Genomic DNA, 21,644 nt, shown 5'->3' with positions numbered 1-21,644 from the left:
TATAAGAATACATTTTCTTATATGGTAAATAATTAGTAAAATAAAAGGTACGTTACTTTGTTTTTGATCTTTACCTCACAGAACTCACATGTATGCTATGGAAAACAAATGAAGAACTTTAACCTTAATTAGGTTGATCAAACCTTCCTGCAGTATTGCTACCTTTTATAATATATAAAATGCATAGGACCTTGCAGAAGAATATAAATCCACTAAACAGAGACTTGCAAGAACAAAACTTTTGCATTGTAAAGATGAAAAAAAAGGTATATTATATGTATGTATATATATATATATATATATATATATATATATATATATGCTTTAAAATGTTGCCAGTGTGACTGCTTTAAGTGTCTTTATTGTATTTATATATGTATGAATAACAACTATTATTATTATTACTGTTATAACCTAGCGTTTAAATCTGAATGATACACAGTTAGGATCCTGCTCTATAAATACTACCATTGCACAATATCAGATCGTATCATCTTACTCTGAACTCATCGTGGACTTTAGCGCCCCCTGGTGGCTGGTCGCATAAGTGTAACTGTAGATATATACCGACCATTAACTCATCCTGATTATTACGACCTGTTGGGATGAATTTTTGGTGTTATTTTAAATAAGACGTGTTGGGGGAGAAACTGTGGGCACAAAGCTTCTTTTCCATCAGTCTAAAGAAAGTTTGCCCGGCTGCCATGTGATCCGTGTGCCGAACACCGGCCAGAATGTCAGCCGTCACCGTAGCCTGGTTCTCGGTAAGCGACACCCACTTTTTTCGCTGCCGTCCAACTGAACCGCAGCACGTCGACTTTATCTCATCGGCGGTTTTCCCCTTTGCTTAAATTCAGCCCGAGTTGTCAGCGGAGTTTTATCCGGTGATCACGGAGTTTCTGTAGGGAGCAACATGCGCTCCTTAACGGGACTGGCTGCAGTTGTCGGGGCGGCAAGTGTCTACCTCTACCTGCTGTCCACGCATCTTCCCCCGGGACCCAAGCAGCTCCAGCCTGGCTCCCAGGGGGAGCACGAGGAGGTCCAGGAGTACAGGTAAGGAAACTTTACATACTTTACATGCAGAATTCAAGTTTGGGCAAAAATATTACTTTCAGTTATTAGAGCCACTTGGTGTTACTGATGGATATGCAGGTAAGTCAATTATCATAGCAGTATTACATTAACCTGTTCCTTATTATCAGTATTATTGGGTGTCTTTGACAAAGCTGGTACTTATGGTACTCCATTCTTTAAAATCTATCTGCCTATAATCTGAATTTGGACTGCAGGCATTTTTCACCAAAGCACGGTGCTAATACTCTTCATAAGCAGAAAATCTTGGTTGAGAGAAGGTTGTGGGTTGTGGCTTTAGTGCAGAGAAATCTTTTTCTTTTTTTACTTACACGCTTTTATCTGAGACATTTTTAGTCAGGAGGAAAGTGAAATAAAATAATTCCTGGATACATTTGTTTTATGACACCCCTAAAGTCTGTCTTAAAATTCCTTGGGGATTCCCTGGCCTCCCCCCATCTTGAAAACCAAAGCAGTAGTGACATATAACCTTCCCATCATTGAATTAGTTGGAACATGATGTGAACTCATCTAAAGATATGAAGGTCTAAAATTATATATGCCTAAAATAAAGGATATTTGTTTTTAAAGTATCACATCTACAATAAGTATCACATTAATAATTTATTATTATTATTGTTATTGTTGCACTAAAATATTATCTGCTTGATATTTACATCATGTCTCCTCAAGTACATACTGGACCCAAGCTATACTGGACCGATTAACTCACTTCTAAGTGTTTATGTGTGTGTGTATTAGTGTTTTGAAGTGATTTATTTTCTATATGTGTGTCTCAGTGTGTGTGTGTGTGTGTGTGTGTGTGTGTGTGTGTGTGTGTGAGAGAGAGAGCGAGAGAGAGAGAGTTATGAAACTGATATGTTGTAATGTGCCAGACGGTCAAGTGTGAGGTTGTCTAGAGATGATAGAATAACGCAGACCAATGCACTCTGAAGCCAAGAGTAGGATCCTTGAGTGTGTATGTGTGTGTGTTGGAGAGAGAAAGGGTGCACTCCCAGTAAAATGATATTACCCATATTTTGTTACTTATAAAGTAAAAGCATAGCGTGAGTGGATCTGGTGAGGTGACGTTTTCAATAAAAATTTCTATTTTTATTTACGGATGAGAAGTAGTGTTGTCTGATGAGAAGTAAAAAAGAGCCGCCAGGTGCTAAAAAATAAACCTTAGACTCAAACGTTAGAACAGGCTTTTCCCCGCAGCACGCCGTGTAATAAATACTCACAAAGAAAACGGTGGCCGTTACAACTTATGTCTAAAAATGTATAGTTTCATGCCTCTGTTAAAACACTCGACTCCAGCTACATGACGCGCAGCAGGAAACACTTCCCGCAAGTCGAGCTGCACAAGATTCACAGAATTTACAGAAAATGTTAAATTTTTGTGATTTATATCATTATCGGGACGATAGAATTCTTATATCGGGATATGAGATTTTGGTCATATCGCACAGCCTCTGCAATGTTATATCTACTCCACTACTCTACATACACAGAGAATGCTCCATAAAGACATTAGTGAGGATGTGCAGCTAAACAAACTATCACCCCATCAACATCAGTACATAATTTTTTCCCCATTTTGTTTAGCTCCAGTATACAGCAGTGGATTTTGAAAGTCCAGACGCACTTACTTTTTTGTGTTGTAAAGTATCATTTTAACTTCAGGGTCATCCACTGCAGGTACGATACATGGAAGATGGAGATGTGATCAGATGCTTGCACAGGAAGGTTATGCCATTCCTTACAAAATCTTAGTTGCTTTCTTCTGAGTCTGTAACTTTAATCTTAGAATTTCTGAGTTATTGTTTTTATTACAAATGACTTTAATCTGAACAAACTGAGCATCACAATGGGGTAGAAAGGTGGTTTAAGTGACTTTGACATGGTTGGTATGGTTGCTGGTGCCAGATGGGCTGATATAGGTATTTCAAAAACTGCCGATCCACTGGGGTTTTTCCACCTGACCACCCTCACAAGAGATAATATCCAGTGACAGCTCTCTAGATGAAAATGTCCTGTTGCGGTCAGGCGAGAATGAACAGACTGCATTGAGCTGATAGGTAAGCAAGTAACTACTCATTACAACCAAGGTATGCAGAATAGCATCTCTGAATGAACAAAACATCAAACTTTAAAGTACATGGGCTACAGCAGCAGAAGACCACACCGGGTGGCACTGCTCTCAGCTAAGAACAAGAAACGGAGGATAGACTTCACATAAGCTCACCAAAAGTGACTCGAAAAACACTGAAGAAAATGTTAACTGGTCTGATAAATCTCAATTTCTGCTGTGGTCCGAATTTGGAGTGATCAACATGAAAGCGTGGATCCATCCTTCCTTGTATCAGAGGTTCAGGCTGAATAATGAGAATAAGTGAGAACCTGTAACCAAATTTATCACTGAAAGAAACAAGAAATTAATTAATAGTTATATATCAGCCCCAGTCACATCTTCTAATGCTGGAGATTACAGTCAGCCTAATACAGTCCGGCTTCATATTAATATCAAGCTAGTGGAAAGCTATATATGAATGTTGTGTGTGTGCGCAGATACAGAGTGTTTTGCATAAGGTTGTGTATTAGCAAAATTTAAAAGTGCCCATGATGACACTTGTAGCTGCTTGAATACAGTACATACACTCATGCAGTTTCATGTATCTGAACCCTCATGCATCATCAACTTGTGGACCAATGACAGAACAGAATATTCGTCCACTGACCAGTGGGAACAAGGAACACTGAATGCCAGAGCAGCTGGCAGAGGAAGCCGGCATCTTGAGTTTCAACTGGGGGGATTTTATTGTGTGTGCATGTGAGCTTTGAGAAGTGTCTTCCTACCCTCTGCGCAAGTCTACAGGCAGCAACACTATTTCTGTCCTTCAATCAGATATATCCTGTTACCCTCTGATTCGCTTTGGTGCACACATGCGCACAGATAGACACACTTCTCTTACACTTTGTGTGTGTGTGTGTTTTTTTTTTTTTTTATCAAATTTAAAAAATACTATATATACAACTCAAAAAAACAATTGCATCATAGTCATGCTGACATTTTTGCCTATGGGTGCTGTAGTTCAACCACTGAACCAATGCAGTAGAAGTAAATGGGGTTTAATTTCAGGCTCTCATATAAAATCCAGATTACTTATATACTGCCATGTACGTGCTGTCTGTCACTGTATTTTTCCATTTATTTTTAATTACCACAAAGCAGAAAATAAGATGATGAAGGTGATTTAAAACGTATCAGATCATTTATTGTTCACGGTACTCAGGTAGCGAAGTAGCATCACATGTGAGCAGACAATGGTAAAAATCAATACCAATTTATTTTTTTAATCATTTTGAAAAAATAAAGGTAGTCAAACCAAAAAAAAGCTCACAACTTGTTAGAATAGTACATACTCTGTTTTTGCCTTTTATACTGTATTTCCATGCACACAGCATTCTTGTGTTTGTTCCATCTAGGCTAAAGTTCCCATCTGACCTGGTCGAGCTACGGGAGCTCGCAGAGATGCTCAAGTTTTACAAAAGACAACACTACGCCTATGTTCTGTTGCTCTTCTGTAGCGCATACCTGTACAAACAGTCTTTTGCCATACCTGGCTCCTCCTTTCTGGTGAGACACACAGTAATGCAAACCAATGATCCGAACCAATCCTGTGTCTTGTTGATTTCCGATAAATATCTTATTCCTACGTGCAAATTTCTTTTAAACAGAGACTGCTTTTCTTCCTCAGAACATGTTAGCTGGTGCAATATTCGGGCCCTGGGAGGGTCTGGTATTGGCCTGCATGCTCGCCACCACAGGCTCCACGTTCTGCTTCCTGCTATCTGCAGCATTTGGAAAGCAGTATGTGGTGTACCTCTTCCCTGAGAAGGTGGCCCTGCTGCAGAGGAAGGTAGGCATGTTTTAAATCCCCTTCTCACCTATTCTCTCACTTTATACTACGCAGCAAATCATTTATTCAGTGAAGGACAAACCAATTACAGTTTCCTCTCTATGTCTTTTTTATCATTTGCTGTCTAGGTTTTAATTTTCTCACATTTCCTTTTATCTTCTTCTCTCCTCACCCATTCTCCTCCCTCCGTCAGGTGGAGGAAAACCGCAGCAGTTTGTTCTTTTTCCTCCTTTTCCTTCGTTTCTTCCCTATGACTCCTAACTGGTTCCTTAACATCACCTGTCCTGTTCTCAACATCCCTATGCATATTTTCTTTTTCTCCGTGTTCATAGGTGAGACCATAGTTTCAAACATGAAACATGCAGACTAAAAAACCTACAAAACAAGTACTGATCAGTCAGCCACCACTCTCTCGCTTTCAGGTTTGATCCCCTACAACTTCATATGTGTTCGCACCGGAGCCATCCTCTCAGAGATCTCCTCACTGGATGACATATTCTCCTGGGGGACGCTGGCTCAGCTCCTCGCCATCGCCCTCGTGGCCCTCTTACCCGGAGCACTGATTAAACACTACAGCAAAGGTCGCCTCACAGTGGATGGCATGGATAGCAACGGAATCAGTGAGACTGATATCAAGCAGGAACGGAAGAGGCGATGACGGAGTGTGAGGTAAAAGAAGACCTAAATGTAACTTAATGTGAGAAGAAGTGAGGTGAGGAAAAACTGACCGCTGGTTGGCATGTGACCTTTTGGTGACTCCAGATTTCTGTAAGGTCACGCCAGAGAGTTATCATACCTACAGTACGATCTGTTCTGAACTTGGCTTCTGATCATGTTACACCAAGTTTTAATACTGAAGGTTCCCTAAAGGTTTGGGGTAAGTTTTCTGAGATGGGGCTGGAAATGTCTTGGGCTCCTTTGTTACAGCAATACAGAGGCAATTAAATGCCCTAAAACAATAAAGGTATTGTTTAAATACATACGCTGTAATGATCTGCACCTATTGTCTTAATTAAACAGGACAGGACTGGCATTTTTATAAGGCTAAGCAGTCCAAAATCTAGAAATGTTCAGATTATTAATCAGATATTATGAAGAAAAGCTGCACATTAGAGCATGTGAGAAGGTAAAACAATCTATAAATCTAAAATATTTTACCTTAAAAATAGTTGCAGGTTTTTATTTTTTCGACAGTGCCTTGTTTCATGTCATTTTCTTTAACCCTGCGTAATGACCCTGAGAAACTTTTTGAACTTCCCCATCTACAGATCCCAATCTAAATCCTAAAACAAACAAAACATAATTGAAACGGACCGTGCAGTCTCAGTAGTTCTTATGGATATGGCTTTTATGATGATTATGAGTATGTTTGTCATACTGTGAGTTTCATTTCTGGGCAAACTGAAGGGTGTCTGATATACAACATTTTGGTGTTCTTTCAAAAATATAATCAAATTTAGTGCCTTAAAATGACTTTTTTTCCCCCTAAGTTTCCATTGGCTGCTATTCAGGGTTTGTCTCTCTGATCTGGATCTGTCATGGTGGAAAATACACACAAAATATGTAAGGTAGATTTAGACTGAAAGTCCTACGTAACTATTTTTCTAATAACTTTAACATATTACATGGACACTGGACTGGATCTCTTTACAGATATTAGTTTAACAATGTTCTTTATTTTATTCATAAAGAAGAGAGCAGCTAGACTAACATTTCTCTTACATATGTTTATTTAGTAACTAATTTGGTAGTCATTGCTGTTAAAGAAGCTTCATGGAGAAAATATATTTGGACTTTAAAATGTTTTGTACCTGTATTTCCTGAAGCATTTACACATGTGTCTTAATGAAGCTGTTTTTCACTGACATGAGAGGTGTGAGGTTTCATGGTGGTTTCAACAAAGATAATTTAGAGCAACATGCTCTAAATGTTGCAGAAATGTGGAGCTTTTCTGGACTCATTTACAGTAATGAACTAGCTTGTTTTTTGTTGTTGTTGTTTTTTAAGAGAGACATTATAATCACTTGTAGAAAAACACTTAAATCACTCAATTCATTCAGTGAAGAGTTAAAATCAGCTTTCCAGCCTTTTATTGTGTCATTTTTAAATATTTAAACTACAGACATGAGAAAATCGTATAATGTGCTCCTATTAACACGTGTGGTGTTGCACTTTACATTTGACTGGAATTGTTCTTTATTTATTAAGTCAATGTTTGAGAGAAGAAAGTCTTTAGAAAGGAGTCTTAAAATCTAGCTTTTTATTTATATCATGAAAGAAAACACACAAAAACAAATGTTAGGTGCAACAGAGGGGCAACAAATAACCTTAACTGAGAAAATGACAAACCTTACTTACAGAAATCTGAATTGTCTGGTGTGTATTTTAGAGGCATTTCATGATCAACCTCATTTCAGGATAATTGTTTGAGTATATGTATATGTACTGTTTTTTGATATTCAACAATATACTACAGTTTAGGATTTAGAGTATCACATTTTATAATGTAGCCTCCCAGTGTGTGAACTTTTCCTGCTTTCCCTGATTTGTGAATGTGAAAAACACCCAAAGTGCCTAACTTATTTTTATCTGTAATTTTGTCAAAGCTACATGATATAAATAAATAAATTCAAGTTTGTTTGTTTTTTTATCAGCAGCGTGAAATTACACATTTATGGGGGGCTGGGGAGTTGCTAAGTATGCTGCCTTTATTTTTAAAGGGCTTTTTGTGTGGGTGGAAGAGGATTTTTATTTTCCTCTTGTTTGATCAAAAATCTTTTCTTCCCCCCTCCATCATGTTTTAGCCATAGACAGCAGAAATGATGGATTTAGCTTACAAATCTGAAAAGTGAAGCCAATGTTTTTGACTTAAACCTTCTATTTAATGCCCATCATGGGGCAAACAAGATTTTCAGTACTGTGGGAGCCTATGGGAAGTGGCCTAGTGATGAAATTACAGGCTCATCTACACGCTTCAAAATGGGACATCATGGTGGAGTTATCCATCATTTTATATTCTATGGTTGTATGTAATGTAATAAAAATCTAAAATGTTTTTTACTTTGTTTTACTTGTGAATTTCCAATTAGAATCAATAATCGAGTTTAGTGATGAAGTAAAAACGAATTTAGATGCAAACATTTTTTATTTATGCCTTCTGTTACAGTCACTGACCCCGACTAACTTAAAGCAACACACTAAAAACATCCACTGTTACACTGAACCTGCTGACCGACATTAAAATGTCTTACTTTATCTCAGTGCTTTGCAACACGCGCATACACACTCAGACATTTTTGTTCATGCAAACACAAAGACACACACACACACCTTCATGTTAACTGAGGCAGGCACTCTTTAAAAAAAGGTGAATCACATTTTTATCAAACATCATAAACACAAGGACCTGATGTTGATTGCATGAACCAGTATGGTGTTTGTTGGCAGAGGATCAAAAGATGGAAATATATGCATGGGGACCAAATACATTAGTAGGTCAAAAAAAAAAAAAAAAAAAAAAAAAAATCACAGCAAACATTAGTTTGACATTAACATGATCTGTGTCCCTGACATTTTTTAAACATGCATATATTTCCATCCACCTTTTATAACTTCGCCAACACACTGTAAACTTCATAGTAGCAATAGTGTAAAACAGCAACAACGTAACAGGTATTTACGAAAGTGCAACCACACAGTTTTGTAACTCTGCCCACTTAAAAAGTAATAATAATAAAATTGCATCCAACAACCATTTAATTTTTTTTTTTTTAAATTCGGCTCAAGCCTGCTTTAATGTCACCTGAGGATGACACTCCTTGAACATCCCAGTTTGACCACTTTCAATTGCACATCTTCGATTTCCAAACGCAAAGGAAACACACTAGGTCTGGAGCACTACTGGGATTGTATTCACTATTCACAGAGAAGTCAAGTCTAGGGTAGCACAAGGTCTACGGTGACCATCAGGGCCGCAATTTCCAGGGGGGGATAGGGGGGTATGACCCCCCCAATAATTAGACATTAATTAGGGGCAGTCATGCAGATCCTTACATTTATACTTGGTGGGCGCACCCCTAATGGTCATTTACAGCATCCAACACAACTTTCCTAAATGACCATATATGGATATACGTAGCTGATGTGTCTGTGTGTGACACCAATGCTCAAGCCCCTATCAAACAGGATGTGTGGGGGTATGCCGTACCCTCATTGCACCTCAGGGAGAAGGGTAACAAACTTCCTCTCTCTTTCCTGTTTCTGTTCCATACATTCCTAGCATCCCCCAACTGTGGCTTCCTATTTCCTTTTATGACAGGCAGACCCCCACTTTTACATTACAGTTACAAATTACACACACACACTCAGGCTTATAGCTAAACCAGCCTAAAACACGCACACACATTCACAAATCCTTTCTTATTCCTCTGATTTACAGCTGGACCCTATCATCTAAACAAACTTCATCACATTTTATTCTAATCGTTTTCTTGTGCTCACAACACCCGGCCTGCTGACGACATGCAGGGGCATCTGGATTTATAACACAAATTTCTAGTGTCGCCACTGACTAGAAATGGGGGTAATACATTAGATGTTGGCTAGTCTACAGTGGGATTCAGCACTCCTATTGGACCAGAGCGTAGAGTGTCTACGTTCACCGTAGACTCCGGGCCAATGAAAAGACGTAACCGTCTACAGTGACCGCAGACTTTGCTACCGTAGACTCGACACATTTTGAACAGGATCTTTTTAAATGGACAGAGTAGTAGAACTTTCTTACAGATGTAAACAGTTTAGCAGTGGTTTGTAAAGAAAGATAAGCCATTTGAAACAAAAACAGGACTGTATCTGTGACAACGTGAGCCCTCTGGCTTTACCTGTCTTTCATTCAAATGGACAGATTTGTCATTCCAATAACTACTGTACGTGCTTTTGTCTTCTGTTGTGTAGGTTGGGCTCAAAGGCAAAGAACATGAGAGGAATTTTGGCTGAATTCTCAAATTAAGCCCGTATGAGGTGGTGCTCCACCATGGATGAGTGAATTCAAAATCAGTCCTGAACAAATATTTAAAACTAAACAGCTGCAACACAATTACAGTTGCAAAGAAAACAAACTTCCTCTGCAGCATCACCAAGAGACAGCTATCCAGTGAGTTGCATAATTTAAAAAAAAAAAAAAAAAGAAAAAAAAAAGGGAAGAATGTATTTATTCAGTTAGTGCAAACAGCTCATTGCTGAGGAGAAGTCCATACTGCTGAGTCATGCAAGCAGTCAGCATAGACTGGAGCTTTTAAAAAAGACACAGCGTGCAAAATGATAACTGAACTAACAGGCAGATTCTGGACGCTTTGATATCCCCTGAAAGAAAATATGACATTGTTCTTTGATAGAAATGTCACAGGCTGTCACTGAGTAGTTTACTGACGGCTTTTCTGGTCTTCTCACCACGTGCATGCTTATCTTAAATATTATTTATTCAAGCATGGTCATTTAAGTTAATTTCTTTGAAAAATATATCCAGAAAGCAATCAAGGAAATAAAACTTTTACCTGCTACAATTGGGACTGATTCTGTACTGTTTACATCTCAGAGTGATTCCAGTGAGAAAACTGAGAGCAAAATAATCGATGAAAATAAAATAGAAGAATATAATAGCCATAATAAAATTCCAAAGGGCTCTTTCCACAACCAAAAGGAGGCAAGTAACAGTCGGAAGTGATCGTTTCGCCTTTTTAACTTTTTAACCCCAACCATCAATTTCCTTGTTTAAGTTCCTTCTAATACAGGGGTGGGGAATCCAGACCTCAGGGGACGATGTCCTGCAGCTTTTAGATCTCACCCTGGGTCAACATACCTGAATCAAATTATTAGTTCCTTATCAGGCCTCTGGAGAACTTCAAGACATGTTGAAGAGGTAATTTAGCCATTTGAGTCAGCTGTGTTGGATCAAGGACACATCTGAAACCTGCAGGACACCGGCCCTTGAGGTCTGGAGTTCCCCACCCCTGTTCTAAAGCAACTGCAAGCGCAACCTCTCTCCCGATTAGCTAATAAGTTGATATTCAACTGGGAACCACCCTGAATATACAAGGACAAATAACCCAATTCTGGTGGGCAAATGAGTGTCTCATATGATCCAGATTCAACCTTAAGTGGCCTTTGAAGCAGCTGCACCATAAGGCACTTCTGCTTTGGCACTCAGCTATGGTGGCCGTCGCTTGGTATGCCGAAAGCTTTGTTCATCACTTTCATCATCTTGATCCCTCCTACTCTTCCTCCCGTCTTGGCTGCGTGAAGTGATAAAGAAAGTTGGGTTCATCCTTGAAGCTGTGCTGACCTGTCAACACTCCTCCCCGCTGAAGACGGGCACCATACAGCTGTGCCTCGGCTCGTCCAGCGCTGAGGCCTCGTTCCACCAGCCAATCTACTAAGTCACTGCCTTGGAACACATTTTCAAGATGGGACTGGGGATACTGATGAAACTGGGGAGGGCTTGAAGCATTACCATGCTGAGAATTGGTGGGTTCGTGGTCAAGGGAGGTTCCTGGTGCATCAGGGTTGGAAATATGCGCTTGCAATTCATTCTCGGGCTCTAGGTGGGGTTGACTCGGAAGCAAACACTGGCTGCTGGATTTATCTGGATTGTGGTTTCGGTTAAGAATCTGTGAGTGATCGTTTAGCTGACCCTGATCACTAGAATTTGTGTTTAGGTAAAGGGGTTCATGGGCTGAGGAATGTCTCAGAACTTCATTTTCATCCTCCAGTCCTCCTCCAAACCTGTTAGTATCAGAGGAAGGATTCACCTGTCGAAGTGTTCACACTCTCCCCTGAGCCACTATGATGATGATGGTGATGGTGAAGAAAAGAAGAGGGAATGGGCAGGCAAAAGAAAGGAAGGGTACATGAAAGGAATAAAAGAGAAAGCAAAGGAAGGATTATAAGGCATAAAGAAGGTATAGAGATAATATAAATTATTTTGTGTTAGAACGATAGCACCCAGGACTTGTAAAAAAAAAAAAAGTTTTAGTTTTGTAGTAGGGTGACTAAATTTGATCTTCAGTATTTTAAAACAGGCACGGCAGAGTATAAAATTAAAATGGTTAGACTTGATTTTAAGAAAAATAACATTCTTATGTAGAGGGAAACCCAGAAACTGATGCAACATGCAAAGAGGATTCAGAGACAAACTGGAAAATCAGAAGTAATTATTTGGACATGCTCAGAATTGAACAAGAACACAATTTAAAAAAAAAAGAGAGAGAGAGAATTCAAACTCAAAAACGGAGATCTCTAATAATTTTTTTCCCGTGTTTACTTCAAAAATATTTTGCTTAGAGGGAATAAATTCTATAAGCAGATGATGTGAGGGGTGATTTAAAAACAAATCATATACACAAACTGTACTATGTAACACACACAAATGTCCTTAAAGAAAACCCCACACAAATACATGTAAACAAGTACTCATACCTGCGTGTGTGTACTATGTCTTGTACACACTGGTCTTTGTGGTAGCGGACAAACTGAGTACAGGTGAGCCTGACCTCCTCTGGTACACCCGAGGGACTCAAATCATCAATGTCCCTGCCCTGCCACAGGCTAAGCAATCTAAAGAAAATGCAGACAAAAAAAACTTGTTCTAGTATTGTTTTATTTATTTGATCACAAATTAATTTAGAAACCACAATGAAGTCTCAGATCACCTCTTCTTAAAAGGCAAGATGATTAGGTGTCTGTCCAGACCAAAAATCCCAAAGGACAAAAAGCCCTGGGGGAAAAAAGAAAACAAAATGTAGTAGATACAACTGAACATAGTATTTTTTTTACTCGCAACACTTCATATATACAATAAGCTGATGTATGAGATACCTGTCCATAGTTAGCCACAGCACAGAAGAACTGTAGTTCAAGGTAGAGCCTTCCTGGATCTTTGTTGAACAACCACCACAGACAGCTGGACAGGTTCTTCATTTAGGCAGAAACATTCACCAATCAGGCACCAGGACATTGTTATGGCATGCATTACAACTTTCCATTTTTACAAACAGGTAATCCAACGTAGCATAAGGTTACTAATTATTAACAGCTTTTATATTAATCCAGATGTTTATATCATAAACAAGATAGATAAGTAGATAAAGACAACACTACAAAGGATTTATTATATTTAAAGGTCTCATTCATCTAACTGATAACACTGTTTGAAGGCAATTTTCATACACTTGTAATGTCCATATAAATGGTGATTTAAATGTGGATGACAACAGCATCAGTCCATTCACACATTTTCTCACACATAATCATAAAGAGTGTTTCATCCTTACTGCTAGCAGGCTGACAATGAGCAGCAGACAGAGCAGAACATGTCTCACAGTCTGTTTATCGTCTGTGGTTTGAAGCCCGGGTGGTGGAAGATTCAGCGGCTGCTCAGAGGAGGAAGTACTTTGCTGATGCCCATCACACAGCGCCCCAATGTGGCCTAGAGAGGAAGAGAATTCCAAGTAAAGATGACAAAGCCAACTTTATGGTTGTAAACCATCTTTATTGGATTATACAGACTACTGTTGGCTATACACTTGGTTTAGTTATAAAAATGCATAATAATCAACCACAGAAGACAAACATTTAAATTTGTGTCATTTACTTATTGTTAGAATTAAAATAACAGAATTCATAATAAAACTAATGAAATGTCACAATTTACTCTGAACGGTGAATGGTGAGGTGAAATGTATGTTTATTACCTGTGCTGTTCGTGTGGTCCCTCTGTGTACTGGCTATCATATCAGGTATGGGCTGGAGAGGAGAGAAACCGTGGAGGTCTGCACAGCAACAGAACAGAATGAATGAACATATTTACTGCACATCATCTGGTTACAAACTCAATGACAACAGATAACAGAGATTCAGACTCAGATTATGTTTAAGTTAGAATAAACTAAAGACAAAGTGAAAGAATGGAGTTACCCGAGTTGATACCACAGGCAGGTGAATTTGACATCTGTGTCTGCTCTTGCTGTTGGTGTGAATCCTCCAGGCCACCAGGGACCCTCACCTCATCATTGATACCCGTTACAGTAGCTCTGCTCAGGGCTTGGTAGCCGCTCTGCTCCCAGTCTCCCTGGCTGAGACCCATCAAAGATATTGCACCGAGAACCAGGCTGACCGCAAGAATTACTGCAGTGCTGATTATCTGGAGGAGAATTGATGAGATTATGAATTAAACTTCCCAAACAAACCTTGTTCTAGAATTCCTGAAGTGTGCTTTTTATAAATATTACTTTAATTTGGTAAAAGAATTTCAGTGCGTTTTCTCCACATACCGCATTAAACCTGAACTTAAAATAAAAAGTCTTGAGCTGAAAAAAAAAAGGAAAAAGACTGGACAAAAATAAACAAAGAGTTCAGAACGACTCTTTAGAAAGTGTAATGTAGAGTTACAGCAGGTATTGTTCCAACCTGGGCTCTGCCATAGAAGAAGGCAGAGTCTATCGTATCACTCCTCTCTCCTGATATGAGAAGACCACCAACCATTAGGAAAGGAACCCTGTGCGTGGAGAAAGGTTGAATAATTTTGTTATTACTTAGACTTTAGATCATATTCTCTGATATGATCTTCTTTTCTTGTCTCCACAAAGAAAAAGAAAGTCACATTTCAATCAGTAAAAGTTTTAAAATGTTTCATTCTCTTATTCTATTGTCAATTAAAATATCCTTATTCATTTCTCTGTGGTGGCCTACCCCCAACCCAAAATCATGAATACTCCTGGTCGGAGTCTCAGCAGATCATCTCTGTTAGTCAGAGCCAGACAGAGAGGGATTAAACCTGAAAAAGAGAACAAAACATTCAAATACAATCACCAACATCTACCAGCTAAACACAAATCATTTGACTTTTGGGGTATTTCATTCATAAAACAGGTGTAACCACTTACAGGTATTCACTTACCTGTCCAAATGTATGTACTGTAAAGAGACCCATAGAGCAAAGTGAAGGTGAGAATTTTGCCGAGCAGGTTGTCCTCTTGTTTCACCAAGAAATTCCACAGGATCATACTGACACACACTAGGAACTATAGAGAAAAGTACAGAGTTTAAGGTACAACATGTACCTATACAAGGTTCTCAATTAACATTTCATGAATGAATCAATTGAATTAAACACTGAAATCTCATTTTAAAAAATGTTTTCGAAATAAGACTGACCTGGGCCAGGAATAGATTTAGCGCAAATAGGTGAGGGAGTTTGTTAAATTTCCTGCTGAGCAGCATCACCGCTATGGTCCACACCTGAATGAAGATAATCATACTCGATCATTTGATATGTCTATATTTGGAAAATCAATCATGACACCAGCTATCATCCACAACTTCCTGTGCTTAAGCTCTAGGTGTTGTTAAAGCATTTCTGTGCTTCTTCTTTATCATTTTGAAATTCTTCCCTGTCCCACTGATCCAACCAGAGCACTGGGGTGAATTCAAAGGCACTTACCAGAGCTATAAGGCTGACAATGCTGATGTTGAAGCTTACATTTTCAAGCTCTGTAACCAAGGGGGTTGGGTCCATTAAAGGGATTGTTAATAGCCAGGCGGACACATACATGATTGGTGCCGACAAGAATGTACTGATTACCATCCCTGACGTTACCTAAAAAAACCCAAACAAACAGGATTTGGGGGTGAGAGAATGTAAAAACCAAGTTTAAAATACCTGGCTAAGTGTCGACCATGTGGGTTTCCATGCCATCATTACCAGTAGCATGAAAGATGGAACATTTTAGTCACAAGGGAGTCCTCTTCTCTTTGTGTTTCAACAACAACAACAAAAAGTAATATTCCTTTCATACAGCTTTTTAAAGTATGATTGTTACATTAAGAGAACATACCACTTCTAACTCCATGTTATAGTGTCCAGCATAGATGGCCACACTGGGGGCTGTTGGGAAAACTCCATATAAGAAAGCAAAGTTGGACAAACTTGTGTGATTGGCACTCGTGCTGTTCACTCCAGTGTCCAGAATATCCACCATGTCTTTACAGACCAGCGGCATTATCAAGCTGAAAGGATGACATTGAGAGAGACAGACAAAAATATACTCATGGAGCTGTGTAATCAACCAAAAACCAAACTGACTATTAAAAACACTTCTGTACTTCATATTTTGTTCATTTTCTTTAAGAGTTCTTGGTGAAGCTTAAAGGCTTGTTGCCATTTTAGAAAGATGCATTTCCGTATTTTTGAAGACAGAGTGTATCTTGCATTACATATTATATACAAAATAATGGCAACTAACACAAAAATATGTACCATGCAAAATATGGTCAAATACAAAAACCCACTAGCTCAGGCCACCTTAAACCAATTACGCTCACACTATTCCATTCAGGCTTCACTTACAGTTTGGCTGTGATGAGCAATATCAAGGCAACTCCAGTGTCTCTGGTTAATTTTCTAAGCTGACCAACCTGCCAAATAAGACGGCAGCTGATGATATCCTTCATGGTAAGTAAAACAGGTTATCCTTAGGAGAAGAAAAAAAGATAGACAAACACAAGAGTGCAACTCACCATAGTGAGGCCAAGGTAAAACAACGCTGCCCCTCCAAAAGAGTTTGCGAGACCATCTATAAACTCTGACAACACAGCAGGGATCTGCTGGCCCAGCGCAAAGTGAGAGATGATTCCCACTATCACCATGAACACTATTGGGTTCTTCAACACCTAGAGTGAAAAAAATAATAAAAATTAAAACTCGAAGACCTAAAATTGGTGCAAAAGGTCAAAGTGGGAAACAGCTACAAATGTACAAATTGGGTCCTTAAAGTTTGCAAATAAAGTAAACCTTAGGATATACAGGTGTATTAATGCACTTGTCAAAACACCTGCATGCTTAGTACCTGTAAGACAACAACTCCCAGGATGCCAAGACTACTGTGCTGTGGATGGCTGGCCTGTCTCCACCTCTGCACCTCACAAAGAGCAAAGCCGATGGGATTGAGGAGCATGAGGGATACAGGAGCAACCAGGTATATGTACTGGAGGTATTCTGGATATGTACTTCGATACAAAGCATCAACTAGAAAAGTGAAGACAGAGAGGCAATGAAATATATACACACTCTCTATGTCTTAATTAGATAAGATTAAGATAGACTTTATTGCCATTGGCACAAAGCAGTACAGCTGCTGGTGGATTTATCAGTCTTTCTCACAAAATTATCTTCTTAAAGATCAAGATCCATTTTGACAGCTTTTTGGCTTTCCGTATGTTAAGAAGAGGAATTATTCTCCTGTCTATAGCAAGTTATATCGTTTGCCAGTCCCCTGTACCATGACTCCTCTTCTATAATGCAGCTGAGGATGGCTGTGCCATAACCATATCTACATACTTTATGGTGATCTTTTCTGAGTAGAGGCACAGTCAAAGGTTTACAATCATAGGTGCTGAAGTGGCATCCTTGGGAGGCTCCTGTGTTGACTGAAAGCTTGGCAGAGCTGTTTTGTACCGTCACCAACGGTGATCTGTGAGCAAGGAAGTCTAGGATGGAGATGCCCTGAGACCCTATATGTGTGCTACCTGAAGTTTGATATCAACGTTGAAAGGTCATTATGGTTTTCCAGTAGGGTGTTGTCCTGGATCCCTGACCAGTGTGTATTCCGTTGTTTATGGGTAGTTAAAACTTTGATTCCCTGCCACATATCTCAGCAGCAGCACTTAAATTATTGGGAATATGCTTCCTTGGCAGCCTTGATAGCACTTTGTAGCTCATATCGAACCTGTTTATACTCTGTGTTATTCCCTGACATGAGAGGACTTTCTCCACTGCTAACCCTGAATGAAGAGCAAACAGTAATGTTTTGTTGCACTTACCTATAGGATATCCAAGGGCGAAGTCATTACTCTGAGTAGCAAAGATGGCATACAGACCAGCCTTGCTGTATCTGTTGTCTGGACTGGCTACCATCAGTGTCAGCACACATACCAGCACAAAGACTGTCACCTACACAGGACAGAAGCGTGATGATCAGGTTTTTGTTTTCTATAAATCTTCAGCATAATGCAAACTTACAAGTGGTTAGACACAAACCTTAGCAACCAAGACACTCCACAGAAATGCCCATATGACATTTCTGAAGTCCAACAGCACCATGTTTTTAAAAAGCAGCGCTGGAAGAGCAAACTTGGATACGAAGTTCCCCAAACCTTTAGCCTGGCTCTCTGTGATGATGTCACCCCTGGGTGGGGGGGGGGATAAATACACATTTACACTAGGCACTTACTACATTTCCCAGCCAATATTTTGGGAAAACTGGGCAAAAACATGGTCTAATTCTCAATCACCTACCTGCCTGCTATATAGCCACACAGTATGATGCCAAAGCACTCCAGGAGTGCTGGGAAGAGCTTGTCTATGGACATGTGAGGTCCTGCAGCAGGCCCTGTCAGAGTGCTATGGGAGATGTTCTTCCCATGGATTAACACATAGCTGTTGGTTGTCTCCATTGTGATGTGGGACAGGGTGATCAGAGAGGTCAGGTGAGGAATATCAGCACACTAAGGGAGGACGCCGAGAGGAAACTATCAGAGGTTGGAGCGATTCAAAAACAGGCAACATAGAAATATAACAGCGGGTAAACTAAGACTAAGAGCAAATTGCAACGTCACGTCTATAGAATTTAAAAAGGGCTTTAGACAAATATGTAAATGAAAGGTTAGCGACTGGTTGAGTCTCAGGGTTACCAGCATCTCTATTTGCGCATCCGCGTCACTATAAGCGATGTTAGCACGGTGCCTTTTTTTTAAATGCAATATCCGGAAATATTTAAAGTCTACCAACGCTGATACAAAATATGCTATTTTCCAAACAAGCACCGTTTCTACTGCCTACCGCAGGTTAGCGCTAGCATAATTAAATGCTAAAAACGAATACGGGGGCGCGGTAACTTTACATCTGACTGAGTGTGCTGTTTAAAATACTTTGTTTCACAGCGACACCTCCTACCTCTCTATTTTAGACGAACATCGTTGTGCAGAAAAGCTCGCTGTGCAATTCCGTGTTATTGTCATTTGGATACAATCTGACAGCTGCTGAGATGTGGCAACGCCCTGAAAAATGACTGACAGATGATTCAGCCAATGAGAGCCGAGGTATGTTGGCACACAACTGTGATTGGGTTTTCAAAAAGTTTGGCGTGTCGCAGCGTCATGTGCGCTGGATTTATTGAATTTAGGGAAAGTGTGCAAAAAAATTGCAGGTATTTTTGTCGTTTATCAGCTATAAATGTTTGTTGCACGTTTTCTGTGGAAAAAAAGAAATAGTGCCTCAAATAATGATTGTAAGTTCCAGAGGTGATGATTTTATAAACATACCTTTACGGTTTAAGCAATTACTGAATAAATCCTTCACTTGATGATACTGAGCAAATGTGAGGAGGTATGACTGAGCCTGCGCAAGGAAAACTGTTGGATTTCAAGTCCATCAATAAGACTTGAACTGGTATGTAGTCACAGAAGTGATATACTTATTAAAGTAACGTGAAGAAGACTGTATGTAACTGAAATGATGGGAAACAATAAATCAGTTCAGAGGAAGGAGGGGTAAAAATAAGGGGAAGACGATGGGGAGATGAAAATCCATCCAGTTTACATCAGGGGTGTGGATTCAATATCACTAAAGGAAGTGACAGTCATGTTAAGGGGCAGACACAGTTTACTGACATAATTTCATCTAACTAAAAATGATTACATAATGAAATTTGAAAACTGAAAGAAAAAAAATGGATGATCTTATACTTGCAAAACAGTTCTTATATTTTAGTTTTGTAATGTGGGCTTTTTAAACTCTAATTCAGCAGGGTGGGTTTCTTAACATTACATTGTGATTTGAGTGATACACCACATCAAGCAGGGATAAATTATGCCAAAGGAGCAAAATGTCTGAGACGACTCCCAAGTTCTGCAGCTCAAGAAAAGATTGAGATCGAGCCTGCACTTGCAGTAACACAATGTGAAATAATAAACAGTCATACTGCTGGGTAATGAAAGTTGCACATACTATAATTCTGCCTAATTATGTTACAGAAGACACAAACAAAACAAAACAACAATAAAACAGACAATGCCTTCTTTGATCTCACTCAGAAGAATGTATTTGCTGATTTTATTGCACAGATATGTAAAAGATGCATATTTTTATTTGGCAATACAAAAGAAAAGTCACTTCATCTGGATCCTGCCACTACAATGCATCGTTCCCATTTTATCACATGATCATTGTACAGTCATATCAAATTACTTACAATGCATAACAGAATAAAAGCGCTCCATTTTCACCCCCAAGCAAAGAACATAAAGCATTGTTTTAAAGTAAATAAGTTTGTGTATGATTGTCTTTAAGAGTTCCTTTTTGACATGTAGGTTTCAAAATCCATACATGTATCATATATATGGATCATACACGATCCATACATGTACTGTATATGTACGATCCATCATGTATACATGATCCCTACATGATGGATCATGTATACCGGACAGTTTTAAAGCAATGCTTTGTGAAGCAAACACATAATACTGCACAGTTCTTAAACATAACTTAAAATAATACCATCATTCAATATTGGTTGTTGAAATTATACTGATACAAACACATGACCTTCATATTAAGTCAAGGGAGCTTTGACAAAAAAACAAACAAAAAAAACAACAACAAAAAAACGCAAAACAAAAATCAGTTCAATTATGTTGCCATATTCCCATACAAAATTTATTTTAACACCTCAATCATAAACATTAGAAGCAAGCTCATGTCACACATAACTGTAAAAGACAAACAAACAAAAAAACGTACCATTCAGTGGCTCCAACAGAAACACACAGATGCACATTGTTAAGGCACATGTGGTTTTGGCAAATTAGACATTCATGTTCCCCCTGATGTGTTTTCTGCAGTGGAGCCTGGAAGTTAAGGCCTTTTACACTTTGGTTCCATGTCTAGGTCTATGTAAGTATGACACGCTGATATAGTACTGATGTTCTAACTGTTTTATTGATAATGTGGGAATGATGCTTTTTGTAGTTGCGCCAATGGTCCCTGTATGTACGTATGCAATTTTCAGTCATACCACATTCTTTAAAGAAAATTATTTTGTGGACCTTTAAGTTGTGGACTCCCTAAGGTTCCTGAACCCCACTTTGAGAACCTCTGTTCTAAATGATCTGGTAGTCAATGCTTCTGTTTCAACACTGACATCACCAGAGTTGTTCCAACTTAACAAACAGATGAGGCATAAGCATCATAAGGCACAAAAGGCATCTCTAGCTAATTCCTTTAAGTAACCTTAAGTATAATCATGAATAGAAAAGGCACTAGGGAAACACTGGTTCATAAAATAACAGCTTGCAGCTTTTCAACACTTGTATAAGATGACTGATTGCATAAGAAGCCTTGCACTACACAACAATCCTGGAACTAAAATATAGTCATAAGATTTTTAATCCGTTTTAATCCATAAATAGTCCCAGAAAGTCACATGTGCTACATGCCACATTTGTCAAGTATGCTTTTCTATTCCTTTTCAAAAGTGTAACTGGTTGGTTGATAAGAATGGAATAACTAGCAAGCAGTTTATGCAATCCAAACATTGG

The 21,644-nt window shown here is 39.0% G+C and overlaps 2 protein-coding genes across 4 annotated transcripts; one reads left to right on the top strand and one right to left on the bottom strand.

Annotated features, from left to right (window-relative positions):
* The first annotated feature begins 509 nt into the window (after positions 1–509).
* Positions 510–8,049, top strand: LOC113035265 (transmembrane protein 41A-B-like). Of its 2 annotated transcripts, XM_026190718.1 has the most exons (6): positions 510–764; positions 858–1,053; positions 4,561–4,711; positions 4,833–4,994; positions 5,188–5,326; positions 5,417–8,049. In XM_026190718.1, exons 2-6 carry the CDS (start codon positions 914–916, stop codon positions 5,650–5,652), a joined length of 828 nt encoding a protein of 275 aa, XP_026046503.1. In that variant the 5' UTR covers positions 510–764; positions 858–913; the 3' UTR covers positions 5,653–8,049. The 2 variants fall into 2 exon arrangements, with proteins under 2 accessions (XP_026046503.1, XP_026046505.1); XM_026190720.1 differs by lacking the exon at positions 510–764 and having other exon boundaries at positions 778–1,053.
* A 2,911-nt stretch (positions 8,050–10,960) lies between these two features.
* Positions 10,961–19,131, bottom strand: gpr155b (G protein-coupled receptor 155b). Of its 2 annotated transcripts, none has more exons than XM_026190752.1 (20): positions 19,000–19,131; positions 18,343–18,551; positions 18,085–18,232; positions 17,868–17,997; positions 16,895–17,073; positions 16,566–16,718; positions 16,396–16,463; positions 15,884–16,055; positions 15,490–15,645; positions 15,204–15,287; positions 14,947–15,070; positions 14,739–14,823; positions 14,457–14,544; positions 13,965–14,190; positions 13,742–13,819; positions 13,322–13,476; positions 12,867–12,962; positions 12,701–12,765; positions 12,468–12,605; positions 10,961–11,774 (listed from the first exon to the last, which is right to left on the bottom strand). In XM_026190752.1, the coding sequence occupies exons 2-20, from the start codon at positions 18,498–18,500 to the stop codon at positions 11,264–11,266; spliced, it is 2,814 nt and encodes a 937-aa protein (XP_026046537.1). In that variant the 5' UTR covers positions 18,501–18,551; positions 19,000–19,131; the 3' UTR covers positions 10,961–11,263. The 2 variants fall into 2 exon arrangements, with proteins under 2 accessions (XP_026046537.1, XP_026046538.1); XM_026190753.1 differs by having other exon boundaries at positions 11,707–11,832.
* Positions 19,132–21,644: the final 2,513 nt, after the last annotated feature.

This window comes from Astatotilapia calliptera, chromosome 13 (genome assembly GCF_900246225.1).
Source record: "Astatotilapia calliptera chromosome 13, fAstCal1.2, whole genome shotgun sequence".
NCBI lineage: Eukaryota > Metazoa > Chordata > Actinopteri > Cichliformes > Cichlidae > Astatotilapia > Astatotilapia calliptera.
Note: the sequence above shows the minus strand (reverse complement) of the source record. Positions and strands in the feature narration are given on the sequence as shown.

What these genes read in the sequence shown, in the direction of transcription:
- LOC113035265 (XM_026190718.1), top strand. Translation starts at nt 914, where the DNA reads ATGCGCTCCTTAACGGGACTGGCTGCAGTTGTCGGGGCGGCAAGTGTC. An exon ending in GAGGAGGTCCAGGAGTACAG is followed by an intron (nt 1,054 to 4,560) that starts GTAAGGAAACTT and finishes TGTTCCATCTAG; the next exon opens with GCTAAAGTTCCCATCTGACC. An exon ending in TACCTGGCTCCTCCTTTCTG is followed by an intron (nt 4,712 to 4,832) that starts GTGAGACACACA and finishes TTTCTTCCTCAG; the next exon opens with AACATGTTAGCTGGTGCAAT.
- gpr155b (XM_026190752.1), bottom strand. Translation starts at nt 18,500, where the DNA reads ATGGAGACAACCAACAGCTATGTGTTAATCCATGGGAAGAACATCTCC. An exon ending in TGGGAGTTGTTGTCTTACAG is followed by an intron (nt 16,719 to 16,894) that starts GTACTAAGCATG and finishes TTTTCACTCTAG; the next exon opens with GTGTTGAAGAACCCAATAGT. An exon ending in GGACCACACGAACAGCACAG is followed by an intron (nt 13,477 to 13,741) that starts GTAATAAACATA and finishes CTTCCTCTCTAG; the next exon opens with GCCACATTGGGGCGCTGTGT.